Source organism: Triticum urartu, chromosome 3A (genome assembly GCF_056163025.1).
Source record: "Triticum urartu cultivar PI428250 chromosome 3A, HENAU_Tu73, whole genome shotgun sequence".
Taxonomy (NCBI): Eukaryota; Viridiplantae; Streptophyta; class Magnoliopsida; order Poales; family Poaceae; genus Triticum; species Triticum urartu.
In genome coordinates, this window is record NC_141875.1 from 681,282,176 (window position 1) to 681,304,103 (window position 21,928).

At 43.7% G+C, this 21,928-nt stretch overlaps 2 protein-coding genes across 2 annotated transcripts; both read left to right on the plus strand.

The window, feature by feature from the left end:
* Positions 1 to 709: 709 nt before the first annotated feature.
* On the plus strand, positions 710 to 2,924 carry LOC125549200 (S-adenosyl-methionine 4-1-methyl-2-pyrrolidinyl-3-oxobutanic acid methyltransferase-like). Its single transcript, XM_048712667.2, has 4 exons — positions 710 to 841; positions 1,654 to 2,046; positions 2,113 to 2,379; positions 2,474 to 2,924. Exons 1-4 carry the CDS (start codon positions 767 to 769, stop codon positions 2,819 to 2,821), a joined length of 1,083 nt encoding a protein of 360 aa, XP_048568624.1. The 5' UTR covers positions 710 to 766; the 3' UTR covers positions 2,822 to 2,924.
* Positions 2,925 to 19,462: 16,538 nt separating this feature from the next.
* On the plus strand, positions 19,463 to 21,347 carry LOC125549195 (inactive anthranilate O-methyltransferase 1-like). The gene is made up of 5 exons (XM_048712663.2): positions 19,463 to 19,665; positions 19,871 to 20,260; positions 20,341 to 20,601; positions 20,687 to 21,074; positions 21,158 to 21,347. Exons 1-4 carry the CDS (start codon positions 19,591 to 19,593, stop codon positions 21,023 to 21,025), a joined length of 1,065 nt encoding a protein of 354 aa, XP_048568620.1. The 5' UTR covers positions 19,463 to 19,590; the 3' UTR covers positions 21,026 to 21,074; positions 21,158 to 21,347.
* Positions 21,348 to 21,928: the final 581 nt, after the last annotated feature.

A 21,928-nucleotide genomic window follows, 5' to 3' on the forward strand; every position in this document is an offset into this window, starting at 1 on the left:
AACGCAGCAAAAAACAGCCTGCGAGGCAACATCACTGGTCGGTCCATTCGGTCCTCTCGGGCTTAACCGAGCTGACCCCCAAACGGTCCGGTCCCAGAAAATCAGCTCGTTGGACAGCTCGGTCCGGTCCGGACCGGACCGCTGGCGGCCGGTCCAAATGACGGCTCGGACCGGGACCGGACCGGCCCGGACCGTGTCCACCCTGAGTAGAAGGAGTGCTCGAGTTTGCCTCTATTTCGGTGAAGGTGACTTGGTTGAGTATGCCGCGACATATGAAGTATACATGGATGTCTACCTTTATTACAAGTTATTGTTTTTTTTTTGCTAAAGCCGAGTATTATTCCGCGTCTTCCCCTTTTTCGATGAGGATTAGATAAAAGTTTTCCACATATGTACTCTAAGCATGACTTGTTATCTCTCCTTGCAAAGTGCAATTGTACGTCTTCGCCCAATAGCAAGGTTACTCTGCATAAGCGCTGAAGAATAATTAACTACTGTCACTGTAAATAATTAATATATGAAAACAATATCACTGAAAGAAAAGATTCTATAAATGCTACTTTCCATTTCTGAAACGTCATTGCCAGATTTAAGTGGAACAACGTTGTCAGCACCGTACCAGCGGCCATTGTGAATGGTCCCAGGAAAACGAGATATTTGAGGTCTAGCTACTTCATTGCTAGTATTTACACCACCAACCTGTTTCCTGCAGATTCAGTCAAACCTGCAGTCTAGCACTTTAGCCTAGCTTGCTCCAGACAGAGCCATGGCCTCCAAACAGGCTGTGCATATGAAGCATGGGCAAGGCGAAACAAGCTATGCTCGCAACTCCAGTTTTCAGGTAGTATCTTATCTTTTCATTGAGTGGTCTCTATGACCTTTTATTTGATATTTGGCTTCCAAAACTGAAGATCCAGTTTTAAGGTAGTATCTTATCTTTTCATTGAGTGGTTTCTATGAGCTTTTATTTGACAATTCGCTTCCAAAAATGAACTAGTATTACCGTGATTTCAACGAAGAGCCGATAGAGCAATGTTAGAGAAGAAATCGGGGTGCATATAATTTGTTAAATGCTTGGCTGTATGTACCCTTTTGTAGCTCGTTGCATTTATTACTGGATACTGGCTTTCTCCTTCGCTCTCTGCATCCTAAGTTAATTAAACAACATGAAAGGAGAAGAGAAATGTCTTCAAGACAGAACAAATCCCTTTCTTGATAGTATTAACGTGTTCATGTCTTCATGAAGAGTAATTCGTTGAAAAGTACTTTGGAGAATTTGGACACTGCGGGTAAAAAGAATATGCAGGCTAAAAGTGATGTCCTAGCAAATCAAGGCTTTCGTCAACAAATCAAAATATTTGTAACAAATAGAATGTTCAAGACAAAAAAAGTGATTGTGTTGGGCGCGCTGGATAATGTTCTGCATTGCTACACCGGATTCAGCAGACAAAGCCACACAAAAAGTAGGAGCTGTGTAGTGAAATTGTAAAAAGAAAGAAATATATGTTGTCGCTTGTTGATGCGCTTAGCAGCCTTCTCTATGGTACTAGAAGATGGCTTTATAAAGATAAAAGCGTATGAGCTAATTAACACACCATTGAGCAAAAATAGTAGCTAGACTAGATTTTCTGAAGGACTACAACTTGATTGCAGAAGGCTGAGCAGAACAGGATGAAGCCCCTGATAGAAGAGGTCATCACGGACTTATGCAGCAGCACCAGTAGCTTGTTGCACGGAAAGATAGTGATCGCGGACTTGGGATGCTCCTCTGGTCCAAATGCTCTAGCACTGGTATCGACTGCCATCAATGCCATCCACAACCATTGCGTTCAGTTACAGCAGCCACCACCGGAAATATGTGTGCTGCTCAATGACCTTCCTGACACTGACTTCAACATGGTCGTGAAGAGCTTGGTCACACTCCGTCAAAGCAAGAACCCTGTTGTCGTGACAGGTGTCGCACCGGGATCGTTTTACGAGCGCCTCTTCACTAGTAACTCCCTGCATGTTGTTTGCGCATCGAACAGCTTGCAATGGCTATCAAAGGTTAGAGCTCAAAGAATTGATCCAATTGGATTGCTTGTGAGTTTAAGCAAAATCTTACCTTTACAGGCTCCCGAAGATCTAACGAGGAACCGCATCCCAGCGTTCGACATTGATGAGCATGCTAGGCGTGAAATGCTCCCAATGGTCCGTGAGGCTTATGAAAAACAATTCAGGAAAGATTTCAAGCTTTTCCTGGAGCTGAGAGCCAAAGAGTTGGTCTCAGGAGGCCGGATGGTTATTTCCCTGGTAGGGACGCGTTCTGATGTAATCGCCTCCAAATTCTCTCTTTTCCCGGGAATTGTAGCTCAGATTCTAAGTGTAATGGTCGCGGAGGTACATTTATTTGCCCTTTTCTAGTATAGCAGATTATCTATTGCAATTGTCTGTGCGGTTATTTTACCTCCCAATCTCATGACATGTCTGACAGGGTGTGATCGACAAAGAAAATTTTGATTCTTTCTATGTGCCGCTCCATGGACCTTCCATCGAACAGGTAAGGGAGATCATCAAAGAAGAGGGGTCCTTTTCAATCAAGGAGATGCGTGTGCATGACCCTACAGCCGAAATGAACATTGCTCTGAGCAGCCCAAGAAAGTTTGTGAATAATCTGATAGCCTTATTTGAGCCGATAATAGTCCAGCATTTTGGAGAGGTTATGGATGAATTTGTGAGGGCGGCAGAGCTGCATTGGAGTCTGGATGTGGATGGGAGCTTGCGAGAGGAGCGGGTCAGAACCTCTCGAGCTATGCTGGTTGTATCCCTCGCGAAGGCATGAAGATGAGGTATAGGTGCCTGAAGATACATGCACCACATTTAATGAGATCGTACTTGATTGTGTGGAATGGACATATAAATAAGCAAAATAGTGTTGTTGTCTATGTAACATTGTGTGATGGATGTATGGCGTGCACAAATTCAGACTGACATTTGTGTCATGTATCGGTTTTAGGAAGAAATGCAATGAGAGTAAAGGAGCCCTAAAGGAGAATAAATGTTGAATCCACCGCCAATTCACATAGATTTCCCTATGTATTTACTTATTGGATCGACTAGCTAAGCCTATTAATGAAATTTCCTTCGATCTAAAATACTTCAATTTACATGTTGGTCCTAATTAGTTTATCTTTATATTTGACCAACTTTACACAAAAATATACTCCCTCCATTCCAAAATATAATGCGCCCGCGCTTCCCGAGGTCCAATTTTAACCATAAATTTAACCTACGAGACCAACTGCGGCGGGAGAAAAAATTATATAATTGAAAACTTCTTTCGAATACGAATCCACTGATATAATTTTTGCTCCCGCCGCAATCGGTCTTGGTAGTTAAATTTACGGTCAAAGTTGGAGCACGTGGATAGAGTAAGCACTATATTATGGAGTGGAGGGAGTATCAAAATGTACAACATCAACTACACTTAGTATGAAAATATATTCATTGAGAATCTCGTGAAACTAATATGTTATTGTTGATATGGGCACATTTTTTTATAGATTTAGTCAAACTTAAGAATGTTTGACTTAGGACAAACTTGAACTATTTCGAAATAGAGGTAGTACTTGCTAACGATCGAAACATATCTCTTCTGCACTACTTAGAAAAAATAAGTAGTGTTCCTTTTCCTATCAGGCAGAACTCTTCGTCAACCGATTCCACGTCCCTCCACTGTTTTTATCATCGGCCCGGTTTTTCCCACCACGCCATAATTGATCGCACCTTACCAGTACACTGCTCAATCACATTAATTGACTTACATTTTACAGCCAAAAATGCTAGATACACGGATTATATCGACGGACTTTTACGGACCAGCTGACTTGTCCTTTTTTAATTGGGCTAACTAACCTCCTTCTCCTAATTAATCGGGCCCCCCTGATTTTAACTGGCGGGGGTGGGCGCCAAGCCCTGTAAAACCCCGTAATAGCCCGTTGATGTAGCAAAGCCATTTTACAGCACTACATCAACTCCACCTTACCTTTTGCATCAATTTCATATATAACGTACTTAGGTATCATAAGAGACTACATAGGAAGCAAAATTGGTGAATTTACACTGTAAAGTATATCTATGTACATCTATATGTAGTCTATAATGAAATCTCTAGAAATACTTATATTAATTTACAGAGGAAGTATATGACAAACAGTCGTATGTACGTACATATTTTTATCAAATAGATAGATGCGTCGAGTAACTTCACTGTCACTAACATTCTATCAATAGATCGTTTTTCCTCTGGTCCTGGCAGCTGGAACCCTAGCCGCCGCCAGGAGGCCAATCTTCTAGCGCCGTCCTCCGGCGGCTCCCCTCCACCGGCGACCTCGGTCATCGGTGGTGAGGGGGGGTCGCCGGATCCACGCGTGCGGATCGTTTTACTTTCTCGTAGTGTAGTTTTTAGGTTGTTCATCGCCTTGGCTTTGGTGACGACGATGACGGCGCTGAATAAAGATTCTTTAGATCCATCCCTGGCGAGAAATTCGATCCTATGGTTGGGGGTGAATTTAGAAAGCAGTATGTTCAAGTAAGGATGGCGTGGCGGCAGCGGCATCCTCATGGTGGACATGTGTTCTCATGCTCCACCGTTGCGACGGCGTTTACTCCAGCGTCGGCGAGGAGCTTGGGAGGTAGTCCTGGAGCAGATGTAGATTATGGTCTGCGTCGATGACATCTGGAAGACGGAATGCATGTTGGGTTCGTGGATGGCAGATATGGTTTCCTCCTTCGACGTCTTAGTCGTGGTGGGGTGCTAGATCTGGAGTTCGATGACGTGTCCGGAGTGTTGCTCCGGTCTGATTCGTTCAAAGGCAATGGCTTCACTTTTGGTGAGCCACCTTGGAGGTCCACAAAACTGCATATCAACGATGGAGCCGCGTGAAGCTCGGGTGAGGAGGTGATCCGTCATTTTTTTTTTGTGGCTACTATGAAGGTGCTGGAGACAGGTGACGGGCATTGATATGAAGCTCAGAGATGTTCTGCTATCTTTTCAGTTTTGTCATATCGGTCCTTACGTGACTTGTACTTTGATCTTTATAATACTAGTAAATGCGCACGTGCAACACACGTTAATATTTAGGTAATATATTAATTGCACGCGGATATTAGGTATGCTATTATTTGTGTGTTAATCCGGTGATTAGCGCAATATTTGGTATGATATTAATTGCACGTTGAACACATTTAACGCAAGCCATTGAATCAGTATAGGTCGTTGGATTGACTTACTTCGATGGGCGAGATTAGTTGGATCTGCCCCTTTGGGTCCTTTTATATCTATATTTATACCAATATAAAAAGACCCAAATGGGCAGATCCAAACCATCTCAACCGTCAAATCATGTTATCTAGCGGTTCAAATCGCTCCAATGTTGAGCACCAAACACGTTTAACGCTCTAATTACCCACCACTGCCATTGGTTATAAACACGTTTTGACTCAACGCTATCTCTTGAAATCTGTCGTGTAATTAATATCCTACCATTCCCGTGAAAAAGTAATTGATATCTTACTAAATACCAATGTGCAACAGATATATCTTACCTAATATAACATACAACTAATATCTTACCTAATATAAACGTGCAATGCACGTACATTATTACTAGTTGGTCTAAATGAATGAGACACGTATTATCATGCAAAAAAGAAAACTTCACTATCACTGTGGTGGCCATAAGATGGACAACTGCTCATTCACGAGACAGGAAAAACATTGTGCTGCAACGTTTTGCACCACGCATCATCGTACGCGCACCTTAATTCTTGAGATCGTGAGAGCTGCATGTGCGCGTGGTGTGCTTCAAACATGCCAAACTCGCGCGCGCCCATCCCCACCCCCATCCCCACGGTATGACGAAGATGCCTGCGTCGCACTCGCACCAGCGATTTTGTTGGACGCGTCGGGTCCACATGTACGATTCATCTATACCAATATAAAAAGACTCAAATGGGCAGATTCAAACCATCTCAACCGTCAAATCATGTTATCTAGTGGTTTAAATCGCTCAAATGTTGAGCACCAAACATGTTTAACGCTCTAATTACCCACCATTGTCATTGGTTATAAACACGTTTTGACTCAACGCTATCCCTTGAAATCTGTCGTGTAATTAATATCCTACCATTCACGTGAAAAAATAATTGATATCTTAACAAATACCAACGTGCAACAGATATATCTTACCTAATATAACGTGCAACTAATATCCTACCTAATATAAACGTGCATTGCATGTACATTATTACTAGTTGGTATAAATGAATGAGACACGTATTATCATGCAAAAAAGAAAACTTCACTATCACTATGGTGGCCATAAGATGGACAGCTGCTCATTCACGGGACGGGGAAAACATTGTGCTACAACGTTTTGCACGACGCATCATCGTACGCGCACCTTAATTCTTAAGGTCGTGAGAGCTGCATGTGCGCGTGGTGTGCTTCAAATATGCCAAACTCGCGCGTGCCCATCCCCACCCCATCCCCACCGTATGACAAAGATGTCTGCGTCGCACTCGCACCAGCGATTTTGTTGGACGCGTCGGGTCCACATGTATGATTCACGTGTCCGGTCGCCTCTCCTAGCTTTTTTCTTTTTCTTTTAACAGAGAAGGGTCCTGAAGGACTTGGACTTTTACTTTAGGTAACCATCGAAGTACACTTTATAGCAAGACTCATAAGAAATAGAGAAATATAACTAAGTCCCTGACTTTTACATGGAGGTCCCCAAATTGAAATTAAGAAAGACGATCAGGTCCTTGACAGCCATCGCTCGGACCGAACCTCGCCGCCATCGGGGACAAACCAGTTGGCGCGATGAAATTGCCATGGTTGCACCAACTGCACACCATAGCCTCCGAACCGCGGCTGAAATTGCATCCCATATACCCGCAAACAAAAAAAAAGAAACTGCCTCCCATAAGGCACACAGGCCGGAAGGAATCGAGATAGCCACCATTCGGCTAGAAGAATCCGAGTACCGGCGAAGACCAGTAGCCAACTGCTGGCGTCGTCGCTTCGCCAAGGAATCCTCGGTTGATGAGCTCGAACTCGATCCGCAGGCTTCAGATTTTTGTTCCACCTCGGCTCCTCGTCCACCACCGTGGTGGCTTGAGAAAACCAGCACCAGCAGATGGCCATCCTACAACAGGCTTATTCGAGAGGAAGAGCTCGCACCAGATCCGCGCCACCCAGACTCTATCCTCCTCGGACGGCTAGCAGAGGAGGAAACCGGCAGCCACCAGACGCGGCCTGGACGCGTCCATGGCGAGCTCAGAGACGACATGACGCAGACTCCACGGAGGCACACAGACCTAACCTTAGCCAACTACTGTACAGGGAGGAGTCCCTCACCCTCACATCACCGGCAGCAAGCCCGCCTCTCCTAGCTAGTCTGGTCCAAATCCTACGTGTAGGTTGTCCTCGCGAAACAGAGCAAGCTTGTCCGGTGGTCGATTGGTCTGATATTCTTTGTTCAAATCATAGTTACATTTTCAGTTCCTTCTATGATCTCTCCCTCGGTAGCCTAGTCGCGAGCGTCTTGCATGATCCAGTTATTCTAAGATTAGTGTTGTATGAGGGCTATCTCATCACCTTGTATCGCTCGGCCATGTATGTTCTTTGGTTGTTGCTTTTATATAAAGCAGGACGAAAACATGTTTTGAGAGAGCTAATTTCCAACTCTTTTTCATCAGCATACAAATCACCACCATCCTTAATTTCTATAACCCCACTCGATCCATATACCACCTACTTCATGAGTTGCTAACAAATATGTGATTTCCGTTATATGTGTATTGTAAAGGGGTTAGCCTGGTTAAAAAAATGAGTAGCTAACCAACCAACTTTCCACTACTGCGTTTTGGGGGTGGTGATCCACGTGCTACATACTTTAGGTGAAGGAGTTGCATTTGTATTATTAAGTCGGCTCAAATTATCATAGTCGTAAGCACAGTCAGATATTTCAACCAGGAAATGAAAATAATGTGAGGCTTTTATACATCCAGGTTGCACTCACGTAAAATTTATCATTCAAGCAGTGTTTCTATTGTGCAAAGGAAAAATCAAATGTAGAAAAAATGTAATAGTATCTATTATTATTATGTACTAAAGGCAGGATAAAAAAAATGAGAAGCACTAGGCATCAGACTACTAATGATTTGCTACATATCTCTATTATTAAAGTGGAGTTTGTTCCGCCCCCTCCCCTCTTCCTTTGGCTTTTTGGTAACCTCAACCAATGTCACACAAAATAAAAACGACATGGAACTATCACATATGATAGAAAATGAAAGCATTCAGACTAGTCAAGGGACAAATCGGATTCGACCACTTAAAAGACCTGGGACACTAGGTGGGGTTCCAACTCTGGTTCTACTCATAGCCTTATTAAGTTGTTTAATGCAGTAAATTGTGTTATCCTATATATGAAACCTGATACATCAATAGTGGGACCAATACGTGCTAATGCTAACGCTTCTTTCAGCTATTTGTCCTCGTTCGAGTTTTTCTGTATCTTCTGTATGATGAAGGAGATACTAGAGTTTTTTTTTGCGGGTGAATGAGATACTAGAGTAACTTGAAAGAAACATATACAAAAGGGGTCACAAGACATTGTAAATGTTGCTCATCTAGTGTTTGCAACCAAAAAGTGTCTTCATCAGTTGAGATTGAATGGCGGTTGGGAGAAATTCTTTTGCACGATTGTTGAATTTTGCGTGAATCATGGCACTCGAATTCCGGACATGAAGGAAACATATGTCACATGGTGGCCGTGCATGACATCAGCCTGACCATTTCACAAAGGAGCACTATTTTCTAGTGGAGGTATTTCGTGCAACTCTTGACAGCCAACCACATGAATTGGATCGCATGTTTAATGAAAAGATAATGGATCTTCTTATCCACTAGTGCCACATTAATTCCTAGAAGTAAATTTATATCTTTTAAAGGTAATGAGATACGTCAGTTGGTGGAGAATTATTACCCAACAGATTTTAATCAACAAGACCGTTTTGGTTAAGCACAACAACTAAAACTCTTAGTTCCTCATGTTTCTAATGACGTAGAGTTGCAAAATTGCCAACTCCTTGTTGAGACAGGAAGATATAAAATCTACCATCTAATTGATAAACTACTCTGTCTACTTGTTAGTAAGGTCAACACATGCCTTTTCGATAATGTCTGATTAACCGGGGCTTTTGATTTCAGCCGCCTGTATCATAGCATCGAATTTTGATCAAGTTCCGAATTGTCGGGTGTTGCTAAATTGCTGCTGGTATGCTGCCTACCCTAGTGAAAATTGTGAATGTTTTTTTTTTGAACCGGGCGAATCCCCTTTCCATTACTTGAACATAACGGAAATACAACCAAGTTCAGCAAATAGGACGGGAAAGAGGAAAGCGGGTTCAAGCATCGCCGGGAAACCCACCATGAGCACTCGCCATCGAGATTACTCACCATGAGGCGAAAACCCGACGACACTATAAAACCAGGACCCCAACATCTAACTCATAGTTTATCAAAAGACCACTGCTCACATCAGAGCAACATGCTCCACAGCAACCTCACGCAGGAGGTATCTCGACCAAAAGCAATAAAGCAATAGACGCAGCAGATCTTCTTCCTTCTTCTCGATCTTTTTTCTCAGCGCACTCCTCCATCCTGGTGCGCCGTTGCGCAGATCCTCATCATGCGAGACATGTTGTCCTTCAGCAGAGCTCCTCCAGCCCTCAGACTCGCCGCATCCTCCTGCTTCATCAGTCCTGCCCAGTAACAAAGAAGTGCACACGCAGAAAAAATGCATTCAAACGGGGTTTTGATAGGGGTGTGCTCAAAAGTAGCTCGATTGCGGCAGGTCCAAATAGCCCAACATAGAGTTGCAATGCCCACCGTATAAAAGACATCGCCACCCAGGAAAAAAGTATAACACCAAACAAATGCTTGCCACAAGTTGTTAGGGCATAAATCTATGCCAAACATGCATCCAACTACTATCCAGGCAACCCTGGCAATGGGGCAAGTGAAAAAGAGATGCTGGGAGGTTTCTCTCTCCCCACAAAAGGAACATTTGGGTTCCCTGTTCCATCCTCGACATTTCATCACATCTCTGGTCAGCACCGCATCTTGCGATAGCTGCCACATGAAAATTTGAATTTTCAAAGGAATACGGGCTTTCCATATCCAGCGATAATCGCAACCAGCAATGTTTCTTTCCAGGTAGGTATATAGAGCTTTAGTGGTATAGTAGGGCTTGGGACCCAGGCCCCATTTGATACTATCACTTTCTGTAGATACACAGGTTTCCCTAACCATCAAAACCAATTTCTTCCATTGCTCATTAAGTTCAGAGTTCAATCTCCTTCGGAAGAAGGCGATAGGGTTAGCATCCAAACAATCCTTCACGACACAATCAGGATTATTGCAGATGGCAAAAAGCTAGGGAAATTGTTCAGCAAATGGAGCTTGGTCGCCAACTGGGTCAATCCATAGCCTAGCTATGTTACCAGAATGCACGGCCACTTTCCTCCCAACCATATATAGATCTTTCACTTTCATAATGGCCTTCCAGCACGGAGAGTCAGTGATTCTCCCCTTAACCGAGGCTACTGTGTCTCTACCAAAATATTTGGCTCTGATAATATCTTGCCAAAGCCCCTGTTTCATCTCAAGTTTCCACCACCATTTCACCAAAAGGCATATATTTTGCCTGTGGAGGTCTTTCACACCCAAACCCCCCTTTTCCTTGGATCTACATATCCTTGACCATCTAACCAGGTAGTATCTCTTTCTGTTTTTAGTCACCTGCCAGAAGAATTTCATTCTGTGCTTATCCAACCTCTCTATGATGGTTTTAGACAAAAGGAATATAGACATATAATAGTAAGCAATGCTGGAAATATTAGCATTCAATAAAGTCAACCTGCCCCCCGAGGAGGCATTACTTCCCAGTCCAGATTCACATCTCTTGACAAATTTTGCCTCTAGGTATTCCCAGTCTATGCCCTTCAGGGTCGAATAACTAACAGGAACACCAAGATATTTCATTGGGAAATGCCCAATCTGGCAGCCAAAGATATCAGCATATTCTTTCAAAATATTCTCATCTCCTCCCACACTAAAATTTCACTTCTCTGAAAGTTAATTTTCAGTCCTGACATGAGTTCGAACATAAACAGCAACAGTTTCAGGTTGAGCGCTTTTTGAGGGTTATGTTCAATGCACAGGATTGTGTCGTCTGCATATTGCAGAATGGCCACTCCCTTATCTACCAAATCCGAGTCCAACCCATCAATTAACACGTTTGCTTGTGCTTGCAGTGCCATCTTACACAAGCACTCGGCAGCAATATTAAACAAGAAAGGGGACACCAGGTCTCCTTGCCGCACCCCTTTGTGGCTCTGAAAGTAAGGCCCCGAGGTATTATTAAGCTTTACACTCACCGTGCCATTGTGGAGAATTTTCTTCATCCAACCGCACCAAATCTTACCAAAGCCTCTGATCTCAAGGCACTTAAGCAAGAAATCCCAGTTAACCTTGTCGTAAGCTTTTTCGAAATCAAGTTTAATAATGATGCCAACTCTCTTCTTAATATGAGTATGATGCAAAATCTCATGTAAAGTAAGCACCCCATCCATGATATTTCTGTGTTTAATAAAGGCATTTTGGTGCTTGCTAAACACGATGTCAGCATAGGGGGCTGCTCTGTTGTCTAACACCTTTGTGATCAACTTATATGGGCATCTAAGTAAACAAATAGGCCTAAATTGTTGAATTTTGTTCGCACCATTGATCTTAGGAATCAGAGTAATGACCCCGTAGTTTAGCCTTTGAACATCGAGTGTTCCCTCATACATGGCCTCAAAAAGCCTCATAATATCACCCTTCACAATCTCCCAACAGTGTTGGTAGAATTCTGCTGGAATGTTGTCAGGGCCAGGGGCCCTGTTGCTATTCATTCCAAACAGAGCATTTTTGACTTCCTCTTCTGAGAACGGCCTACATAAATTTTCATTGTCCTCAGCTTTTAACTTCTCCTCCACCCCCCATATATTAGGGTCCACCTCGAGCAAATTTCCAGGTGCCAGCCCAAAAAGATCTCTATAAATTTCAGTAGCATGATTTAAAAGATCCTTCGTCCCCTCTATGACTGTATCCCCTACATTTAGGGAGTGAATAGTATTTTTCCTTTTATTGCCATTAGCTATTTTCTGATAGTAAGCAGAGTTACTATCCCCTTTAAATAGCCATTTCTCTTTAGATTGTTGTAGTAAGAAAAGTTCTTCATTTACCAATATTTCATTTAGTTCCACTAACAGTTCAGTTTTCCTGCAGAACATAGCTGGATCTAACATACCCCCCTCTTCTTCTTTCTCAATTTTTGCCAACTCATCGCTGATGTTTCTCTTTCGAATCTTCTCATGCCCAAACTTATTAGAACCCCAGCCTTTGAAGAACCTTTTGAAGCGTTTCAGTTTGATGTTTAACACATCAATGGGGTCTGTAGCTTTAACATGTTGGTTCCAAATCTTTTCTACCAAAGGTAGGAATTCTTCATATTTGAGCCAATTAATTTCAAACCTAAACTCTCTTTGCTGTGGGACTCTGACAACATGGTTATCAGAGGACAGCAAAAGAGCATTGTGAATGTTATATTATGTACAAAATGTTTTGCTGCATATACAGCAGTGTACAGATGATAGTGCTTAGGACAATCAGAGTCAACTTGCGCTTTGGAGTGGAATAATTAGTTCGATGTTTCTGTATATACACACTAAACTACCTCCCTTTGTAAAGGTTAGTGTCAAAAACGCTTTTATATTATGGAGGGAGTATAAGAAATTTTTAGTGATCTTTATACAGGGATTTATCTTTTTTGAGGTGTATGTGTGTGGAGGGGGGGGGGGGTATTTTTCTCACTAAACTAAATAAACGGCCATATTTCATAATTTTTTTGAGACAATCGGCCATATTTCATTTGGTGCTTCTGGACTGGTTTTGCCGTTGCATGGGCTTTAAAGGTGTCACAGACTGGGCCGGTTTCCATGGTTAGTAGGCTGCACGCTCGTGCTGGTCCACCGTGCTCCGCTCCCCGATTTCCTAAAGCGAGAAAGAAAAAAAAACTCGGCTCAACACTTGAGTCTCCAGCATAACGGCGGTCGGGATAAAGGAGGAGCGGCGCCGCCGGCGACTACGGACCTCCCCGTCCTCGGCAGCAACCAGAGATTTGAGGTCTGAAACTATCCCCCCCCCCCCCCCCCCCCCCCCCCATGAACCCTAACTTTCCCTTACTACAACAGTGGACAGAAGAGAGGGTGCTACCGTAGGTGGCAGGTAGATAGGCGAGGTTGGGTAACAGCCAGTTTTTCACACTCGGTATGTTATGCTGGATGGATGGATGCATCATGTATGCTTGTGTTCTATGTGCTGGATATTTGCAACCACACTGAATGAAAAAATCTGTTCATTAACTTCACCCATTTCCATTGATTGCATCTGTCTGTGGCCGCTGCTGTTTCAGGGTCGATCCCGTTCCCAACTCGCCTTCTGTGGATGGAAAGAGGTTGTGGCAATCTACGACGCCGGTTGACCCCATGTCGAAGGTGCTTGCCTACTCATCGAGATCCTACTCCTAATCGGCTACCCAACTACCCTCGTCCGTGCTGCTGTCGTCTGCAAGCGATGGTTCTCTCATGCCTCCGACCCCACCTTCCTCTACCGCTTCCGCAGGCTCCACCCTCCCCGCTTCTACGTCGACACCGGGACGCTTCGGAAGAGCTCACGCTTCGCAAAACTATGAAGTGATAGCGTATAGATTCTGCATGCGGCCAACCCATATCACATGACTCAAGATGGCAAGAATTGAAATAAATAAAAGGAGAGCGTGTGTTGCACGCAAATGGTAGGAGAGAGAGGGAGCCGGATCCCCTGACATACGCCGCCTAACGTTGAGCCACTGAAGGGTGGGCCCGGGCCCACATGTCAGTGTGTGGGCCGTACGTCAGACGAGCCGCGTCCGAGAGAGTGTGTTGCATGCAAGGTTAAAAGAGAGAGAGTTGTCTGCGGCATGCCGAGTTATTAAAAGAGAGATACAAGTGTGTTGCATGTGAGGGTTAGAACAGAGGAAGTTGCATGCAAGGTTTAGAGAAAGAGAGAGAGAGAGTTGTCTGCTTGTCACGTGAGAATAAAACTCAACTTCTCATATCCGGAGTCCGGACAAGTCAAGAAAAAGTTCGCAGTGATGGGATGGATCCCTGTGCATGCAGTACAGTGGCAAGGCCCATGTGCATCAGCTGGCGCACTGCAAATTACAACGCGATCACAGAACAGGAATCAGTTCACGAGGCAGGAGAAGCAGGGGTGTCCCGACACCCCGGAGTTGAAAATCCGTTCTCATCACAAAGTAAGAGGTTGATTGGTTTGCTATCAACATTTGACATTGTCAATATTTGGCAAGCCAACATTTGGCAAAATAAAAAATTGCCAGTATTTGACAACCTTTTGTGAGATTGGTAGCGAAAATTAGTATGCAACTAATCTCTAGCCAACTTTTGGCATCAAACTAATTAGGCTCTTACTCTCTTCGTTCGAAATTACTTGTCACAGAAATGGATGTATCTACACATATTTTAATTATAGATACATCCATTTTTACCTACTTTTAAGACAAGCAATTTGGAACGGAGGGAGTAGTTCCTACACTATTCCTACACTTTTAGTGAACTCCTTTTCAAAGAACACAGCAACGATATGTCCTACTTCTAATCCAGATCCATCTAACATAGGAAATCCTCTAAGGAGGGAACAAAATCTATGGTGCACATGTATATGTTGCAAAGCTCCCTTGTCTACCACAGGAAATGAATCCTCTGCTCGTTGGCAATAAAATCTATATGGCGGCCACCATAAGAGAAATTCTTGTCTTGGATTTGACAGCCTCAAGTTTATCCACATTTCAGCTTCCACAAGGGTTCCTTTCACCCCCTTTCGTCACCATTTTGTATGTTGTAGTTGGAGACTTGAATTTTTTTTTTGTAGGAATGTTTTATCAATTCATTTTCATTTCATTTGTACCCCTGGCAAACTCGAACTTTCGTCGAAATGGTCTCTAGCCATCTTGTATGTTTTAGCTGGAATTCAATCTGTATTGCTGGAACAGTTTTTATCATTTTGACTTTTGCCTCCTACATGATAATTATTTGACTTTGTTTACAACTAGTTATATTTTTACTTGTTTTGATCTTGTCGCCATTAATTGTCTCCATCCTTATTCTTGGTCTATTTTTGCTTGCAATAGTGACGCGGCGTGAAGATGAGGAAGGTCTTGGATCAAAGAAGAGTGAGCTGCATTTCTTTGCTGCCAGCTGGGTGTGTGGGTGGTAGCAAAAATACCATCTTAGAAAAAGAAAAGAAAACATCTGCTAGCTGTGTTTTGTGTCAGTGAGAAGTTATACTGAGCAGTGGCGGAGCTACATGGGGGCCAACCTGGGCGGTGCCCCCCCCCCCCCCCCCCCCATCTCAAGAAAAAATCACCTACTATATGTTAGTTTTTGTGCTGTATGTTCACGAAAAACAAGGTAAACCTCATAGTTTTGCCCCTCCTTAGCCCATTGCCCCTCCAAAGATTTGGCCCAAGCTCCGCCACTGATACTGAGTACTGTATTCCAAAAAGCCCGTCTTAGAGAAGGCAAGTGCAGTATCGGTTAGCTGTCTTTTGGGTCAGTGGTAGGTTATACTGGGTACTGGATTAGGATTTCCTATTGTTAGATGGAACTGGAGCAGGTTCTCCTATTGTTGATTTGAACTGCCTGCTATTTATATCTTCTTTGCAAATCCTGTTCTAGTTAGCAATGTGCTTGTGAAATATGAGGAATAACATTTGTTGCCAGGAGTAACAAGACAGTTATGGAATTACAATGAAACACAAACATTGAATGATCACCTAGACTTTTTATCTGCAAAGCTTAGTTGTATTTCATGTAATCCCTCATGGTGAGACTTGTGGGAGACACGGAACATGCAGGGGTTGTGGCCTGCCTGGTCTTAACAGGGCTCTAGAGACACGGAACATGCAGGGGCCAGGAGTTGTGGACTGCATGGTCTTAACACGGAACACAGGGAACCTAAGATAATGAAGCAATATAAGCCCCACTGTCTCATCAAAAGATTTTATCATGATACTTATTTGAACAATCCACACATTTGTTGGGATGAACTTCCCGGTTCCTATTTAAGTTCAGGGTTTTTGAGCTTTTACTTTAGATTCTGAACATCTTCTGTTACCTGGTACATACAAGGGGGGAACTGATGGGTTTTTTTTTTTTGGCGGGTGGGAACTGATGAAATTAATCCCAGTCTGTAAAAAAAAAGAACAGATCAGAACTGCAGTCTGTATTATCAAACATGCATAGACACAAAAATTTCTCTATCCAATATAAAGCTATAACCTGCGAGCATTGGCAGGGTGGTTGTATTCCTGCCTAGCCTGTGTCCCCCAGAGAGCCTGGAGCTGCCTCCATCACCCGCTGACATCTTCCTGTCAAGGGGTGAGACAGCTGTTATGACCGCTCGCAAGGTGCTCTCAGTGACTAGGCCATGGATTTGTGCTGTCACAACATGGTTCATTGCTTTTGATGTTCACGTGCTGGGCAGATTGATACTAGTCATGTTCATCCTAATTTTGGAGTCTGAATCTAATATTTTACAGTCTGAATATGATAGCTCACTTCTGAATTTTATGCTTGTAGTTGTAGGTGGATACACGTCGGCTGATTGTGCGGACTTTGAAAGAGTACTTGTGGTTACCCGCATCCAGTCTTGACATTCTAGGCCAATACTCCTCATGTTGCTGGTTTGTAAAAACTGGCATTGTTGGATATATAGCTTCCCTCGGTTAACTGTTGGTCGTCAGAGTGTGACAGACGAATTGAGCACATACAGGTTGGTTCATCTTTTGTGTTTTGCAAATCCTGGACTCAGTTGTTCTCTCAACCTTGTTTGTCTATAACGACAAAGGGTGTTATCATCAGTTTACTAATCCCTTCGATCCATATTAATTGTCGCTGATTTAGTACAAAGTTGTACTAAATCAGCGACAATTAATATGGATTGGGGGGAGTAATATTTATTTAAGAGAGCTCATGGTTCTCGTGTTGATTATACTCCTGGTCAGAACATTTGAGTATATAATGTTGTTTGGTCAGCATTGTAAGGTGATTAAGATATGATCAGACCCTGATTAAGATATTATGGTCAGATCTGTGAAAATTGTAGGATGGATGAATATTGTGGTTGTATATTGATTTGACCCTCATATGGGGTATATATATAGAATACACGAGGGGGTAGAGACTTGGAGTACAAGATAAGTAATACATGGTTTAAACCTGTCGATCTACTCCTTATCTCTATCTTGAAACCCAAACTATATTCTAACATTCCCCCTCAGTCGTAGCGGGAGTGAAACGGACGATTGCGACTGGATTTGAAGTATCGTGCTTGCATCGTCTTCTCCGCTTCACCGTCATCACCTGCATCTCTGATTGGTCAACACCTGGGGCGGTGACTGTGTCCCCTTCCGGTGCCTTCCTTGTCTCTCCTCTATTCCTTCCCGCAGTCACAGTGGGAGAGGTGTGGACGCTAGTGACGACTCGGACGCTGTTGACTGGAGTTGTTGTAGACGAAGCCCTCTATGTCGATGTCGAGTTAGCCGATCATGGTGATGTAGCCGTGGTCGATGTAGCCGTGGTCAATGGTGTAGTCGTCGTGGATGATGAAGCCACACAAAGCCGGAGACGCAAAAAAATGCGCTATGACGGAGCTGCAGACGTGGACGATTCACCTTGCAGATGTCAGAGGGTGCCGTCGGCGATGAGTCCACCGGTTTTGCCAAGACCAGAGGAAGCCCATCGAGCACACATCAGTTTTGCCAGAACCGTGTGGCCGTGTAGGGTCGTCACCGTAGTGACGCCGTGTCGATGCAGTCGTGCCGTTGTGGATGACGCGGTCGATGCCGTTGTCGTGACGCGGTCATTGCCGTCATCAAGGTCGCGTCTTGCAGAAAAATCTGTCAGGGGACGCTAGGCGTCCATCTTGTGGACGAGGTGGAGGCGTTGTGTTGACGAAGATGATGGTGACCACGTTGATGAAGACCTTGGCGATGAAGTGTCGGTAATGGCATCGCAGCGGCGTGTCGACGATAATGTGTCGCTTGAAGGTGTCCCGCAGATCGGAGCGGCGCCGGCCGTGTGTCAATGTAGATCCGCTGGAGGCGCACGAGGATGGATCTCACACTGATTATCACCAGATTTGAAGATCGTTGGGTTTATTTGGTGGCTAAGCTAAACCAATCTACTATGAAATTTAGAAATTGAAAAATATCTATTTTATGGAACCGATTCAATCTTTGATCGATCGGGTGCCGCGCCCCTGGGGAGAGAACATTAATCTCCCCAGGGGCGGCGCGCTGCGGAATTGGTGGGAAGTCCTAGGATCGGCGTCGTGAGACTAACCGCTCTGATACCATGTGAAAATTGTAGGATGGATGAATATTGTGGTTGTATATTGACTTGACCCTCATATGGGGTATATATATAGAATACATGAGGGGGTAGAGACTTGGAGTACAAGATAAGTAATACATGGTTTAAACCTGTCGATCTACTCCTTATCTCTATCTTTAAACCCAAACTATATTCTAACAAGATCATCCTTCTACATCGAAGACTTTGGACCGTGCCTTCCGTAGGGTAGAAAGTTGACCAAAATTTTCGCACCACTCTTCAGCTCTGGCTCTTGATTGATTCATATCACCTCATTCACATTTTCTTCAAATAGATGTCCTTTTGCTTGGGCAAACTTTATGCAGTGTGAATGTTCTTTACACGCTACCAAAACTTTTTAACCAAATAATGGCCAAAAACGCAATGCCATCCCTGTACAACGTCACACTTAAGACTTATCCATAGCATTGACCACCTGCACCATTTCCCCGGTTATTATTTGAAGATCACTTGGTAGTTCATTATTTGGCTGCTTGATGTATTCGCATTATCTACGCAGTGTGCACTTGCTTGTGTTCATCAAGCATCGTATGGAAGCATTAAGCAAATAAGCATTAGCAAAAAAAACTCCACTGTGCAGCCACTGTATAAAAAAGATTTTAATACCACTCTCAGTAAGAATAAAATGTGAGTTTCAGTTTTTCTTTCTGCCAGCTTCAGAAAAAATGTGCCTGTGATGTTCTAAAATGTCTGAAATGTTTGCTTTTGACTTTTAAGCCCACGTGGAAGAGCCAACTCAATGTAACCATATTAAAATAACAAGTCTGCTCATCTAAAACAACCACTACTATTGACTGGTTGTTAAATATTGTAATATCCTTATCCTTCTTTGAATGTTACCTAATCGTTGAATCAATCTTTCTATTGTCTGGCTTAAGATGGGTAAGCAGCCATCCCCAGATAGCAGATGGAAAATAAGAATTGAGGCTTCCTAATCTGGTTCTATCAGGTTTTCTGGAGGTTAGCCTCGTTCTAACCAAAGCCATGGCCTCCAAGCAGATGGTGCATATGAACCAAGGACAAGGGGAAAGAAGTTATGCTCGCAACTCTGGTATTCAGGTATGCTATTATTTGACACTTGGCTTCTCAAAACTGTCCATCAGGAACTTGTTCATAATATAGTTTTTGTTTTTGTTTTTGCGGGAGTTTATAATATAACTATATTCGTGAAATTCAAAAGAAGAAATGAGGAAGTCAAGAAGCATGCTATTTAGCTGAAAGATTATAGTAATAGATTTTCTGAAGAAGTTCAAATCGACTGCAGAATGCTCAGCAGAACAGGATGAAGCTCCTGATAGAAAGGGCCATCATAGACTTATGCAGCAGCAGCACCTTGTTACCTGAAACAATGGTGATCGCGGACTTGGGCTGCTCCTCTGGCCCAAACGCGCTGGCACTGGTATCGGTCGCCGTCGAGGCGATCCATGGTTACTGTCTTCAGTTCCAGCAGCCACCACCGGAGCTATGCGTGTTCCTCAACGACTTGCCTGACAACGACTTCAATACAGTGGTGAAGAGCCTTGTCACACTCCGTCGAATTAACGACCCTGTTGTCGTGACGGGAGTCGCACCGGGGTCGTTTTATGAGAGGCTCTTCACCAGTAGCTCAGTGCATCTTGTGTGCTCGTCCAGTAGCCTGCACTGGCTCTCAAAGGTGTGAGTGTGACACTGCTCGATGGATCCGCTGCATTAACTTGCTAATTCTATAAGCAAAATCTAGCTTGATCTTGACAGGCTCCTGAAGTTCTAAGGAGGAACCAGATCCCGGCTTTCTACATTGATGAGCATGTTAGGCGTGAAAAGCTCCCTATGGTCCTTGAGGCTTATGCACAGCAGTTTAGGAAGGACTTCAGACATTTCCTGGAACTGAGAGCCAAAGAATTAGTCCCGGGAGGCCAGATGGTTGTTTCCATTATAGGAAGGCATTCTGATGGCATCGCCCCCTTTCACATCTGGGACATCCTTGCTCAGGTTCTAAGCCTTATGGCCTCAGAGGTACAATTTCTTAGTTTTTCTGGCATAGAATTTTATCATTTGCTGACGAAGGCACAAGTAATCGATCTTTCGCGATGACCGACAGGGTGTAATCGACAAGGAAAAGTTTGATTCTTTCTACGTGCCAGTCTATGGACCTTCAAAGGAAGATTTAAGGGAGATCATCCAAGAAGAGGGCTCCTTTTCCATCAAGGAGTTTCTGGTGCATGACTTTTTAAGCGACCTAGACAGTGCACTCGTCACCCCAAGCTGGATCGCCAACCAGATAAGAGCCGTGTACGAACAGATAGTCGTGCAACATTTTGGGGATGTGATGGACGAATTCGTGAGGATCGCGGAGCGGCGCTGGAGCCTGGATGCAAGCTTGCTGCAGCAAGAGCATGCCGGATTAGCTATGCTGACTCTGTCGGTCGCGAAGGCATGATGGATTGATGATTGTGGCCAGTGGTGTGACTGCTTTGCTTTTTCCAAAGGTACGCCACTTTTAAATGAGACAGAAGCCGTTGGTTTCTTCAAGGCAACAATGTCAACAGTTTCCTTTGATCTTGTTACTCAGGATGGTGAGTTGGTGGCTGGTTTGGAAGGCAACAATGTCACACTTCATTAATCTATTTGCATATTGGAGTGGGCTTTCTTGCGTCATACTATGTCATTGCTTCTCTTGTATGTTTATGGATTTTTATACATTTCTATTATTTTGTCATTTGAATGGACTATTCTATATATTGTAAAATGTGTGACTCGTTTGTCCAAGTACTTTTTTTTTTTGAAAATGAGAAGGTGGCTCAAGGCCTACCTTATATTTCCAAAACAGGCACATGGCCTCGGAAGGTTCGGTTACATGGCTTGTGTGATGCACCAGGGTGCAAGGCCACAAGCAGCCTAGAACAAGAGAGAGAGAAACCAAAAGGCAAAGGAAAAAGAAGAGAAAAGGAAAGGAAGCTCTCCTAGCCGTCAATCAAATTAGCCCAATAATGCAGGTTATCTTTGTCTCGCTGCTTTCTAGCTCTGTTGGACCAAAGACATAGCAAATCAGCTGCATGGAACTAAGATATGGCTCCGTCCAGCACTTATTGTTGAAAACTCTATCATTCCTAGCTTGCCAGACGGTGACTGCACAAGCCGCAAAAGCAACATTCCATTTATGTTTGAAAGCAAGCTGATCCGCTGCCTGACGAACGAAAGTCTGAATAACAGGGGAGTGCAGAGCCAAAGGACCCAACAGGAGCCTGTGCCAGATGGTGTTGACCGGACGGCATCGAAGCAACAAATGATCAACCGATTCAAGGGCTGGGCATAGATCGCATCCAGCGTCAGAGGCAGCCAC

What these genes read in the sequence shown, in the direction of transcription:
- LOC125549200 (XM_048712667.2), top strand. Translation starts at nt 767, where the DNA reads ATGGCCTCCAAACAGGCTGTGCATATGAAGCATGGGCAAGGCGAAACA. An exon ending in CTCGCAACTCCAGTTTTCAG is followed by an intron (nt 842 to 1,653) that starts GTAGTATCTTAT and finishes ACTTGATTGCAG; the next exon opens with AAGGCTGAGCAGAACAGGAT. An exon ending in TAAGTGTAATGGTCGCGGAG is followed by an intron (nt 2,380 to 2,473) that starts GTACATTTATTT and finishes CATGTCTGACAG; the next exon opens with GGTGTGATCGACAAAGAAAA.
- LOC125549195 (XM_048712663.2), top strand. Translation starts at nt 19,591, where the DNA reads ATGGCCTCCAAGCAGATGGTGCATATGAACCAAGGACAAGGGGAAAGA. An exon ending in GCCTGCACTGGCTCTCAAAG is followed by an intron (nt 20,261 to 20,340) that starts GTGTGAGTGTGA and finishes TGATCTTGACAG; the next exon opens with GCTCCTGAAGTTCTAAGGAG. An exon ending in TAAGCCTTATGGCCTCAGAG is followed by an intron (nt 20,602 to 20,686) that starts GTACAATTTCTT and finishes GATGACCGACAG; the next exon opens with GGTGTAATCGACAAGGAAAA.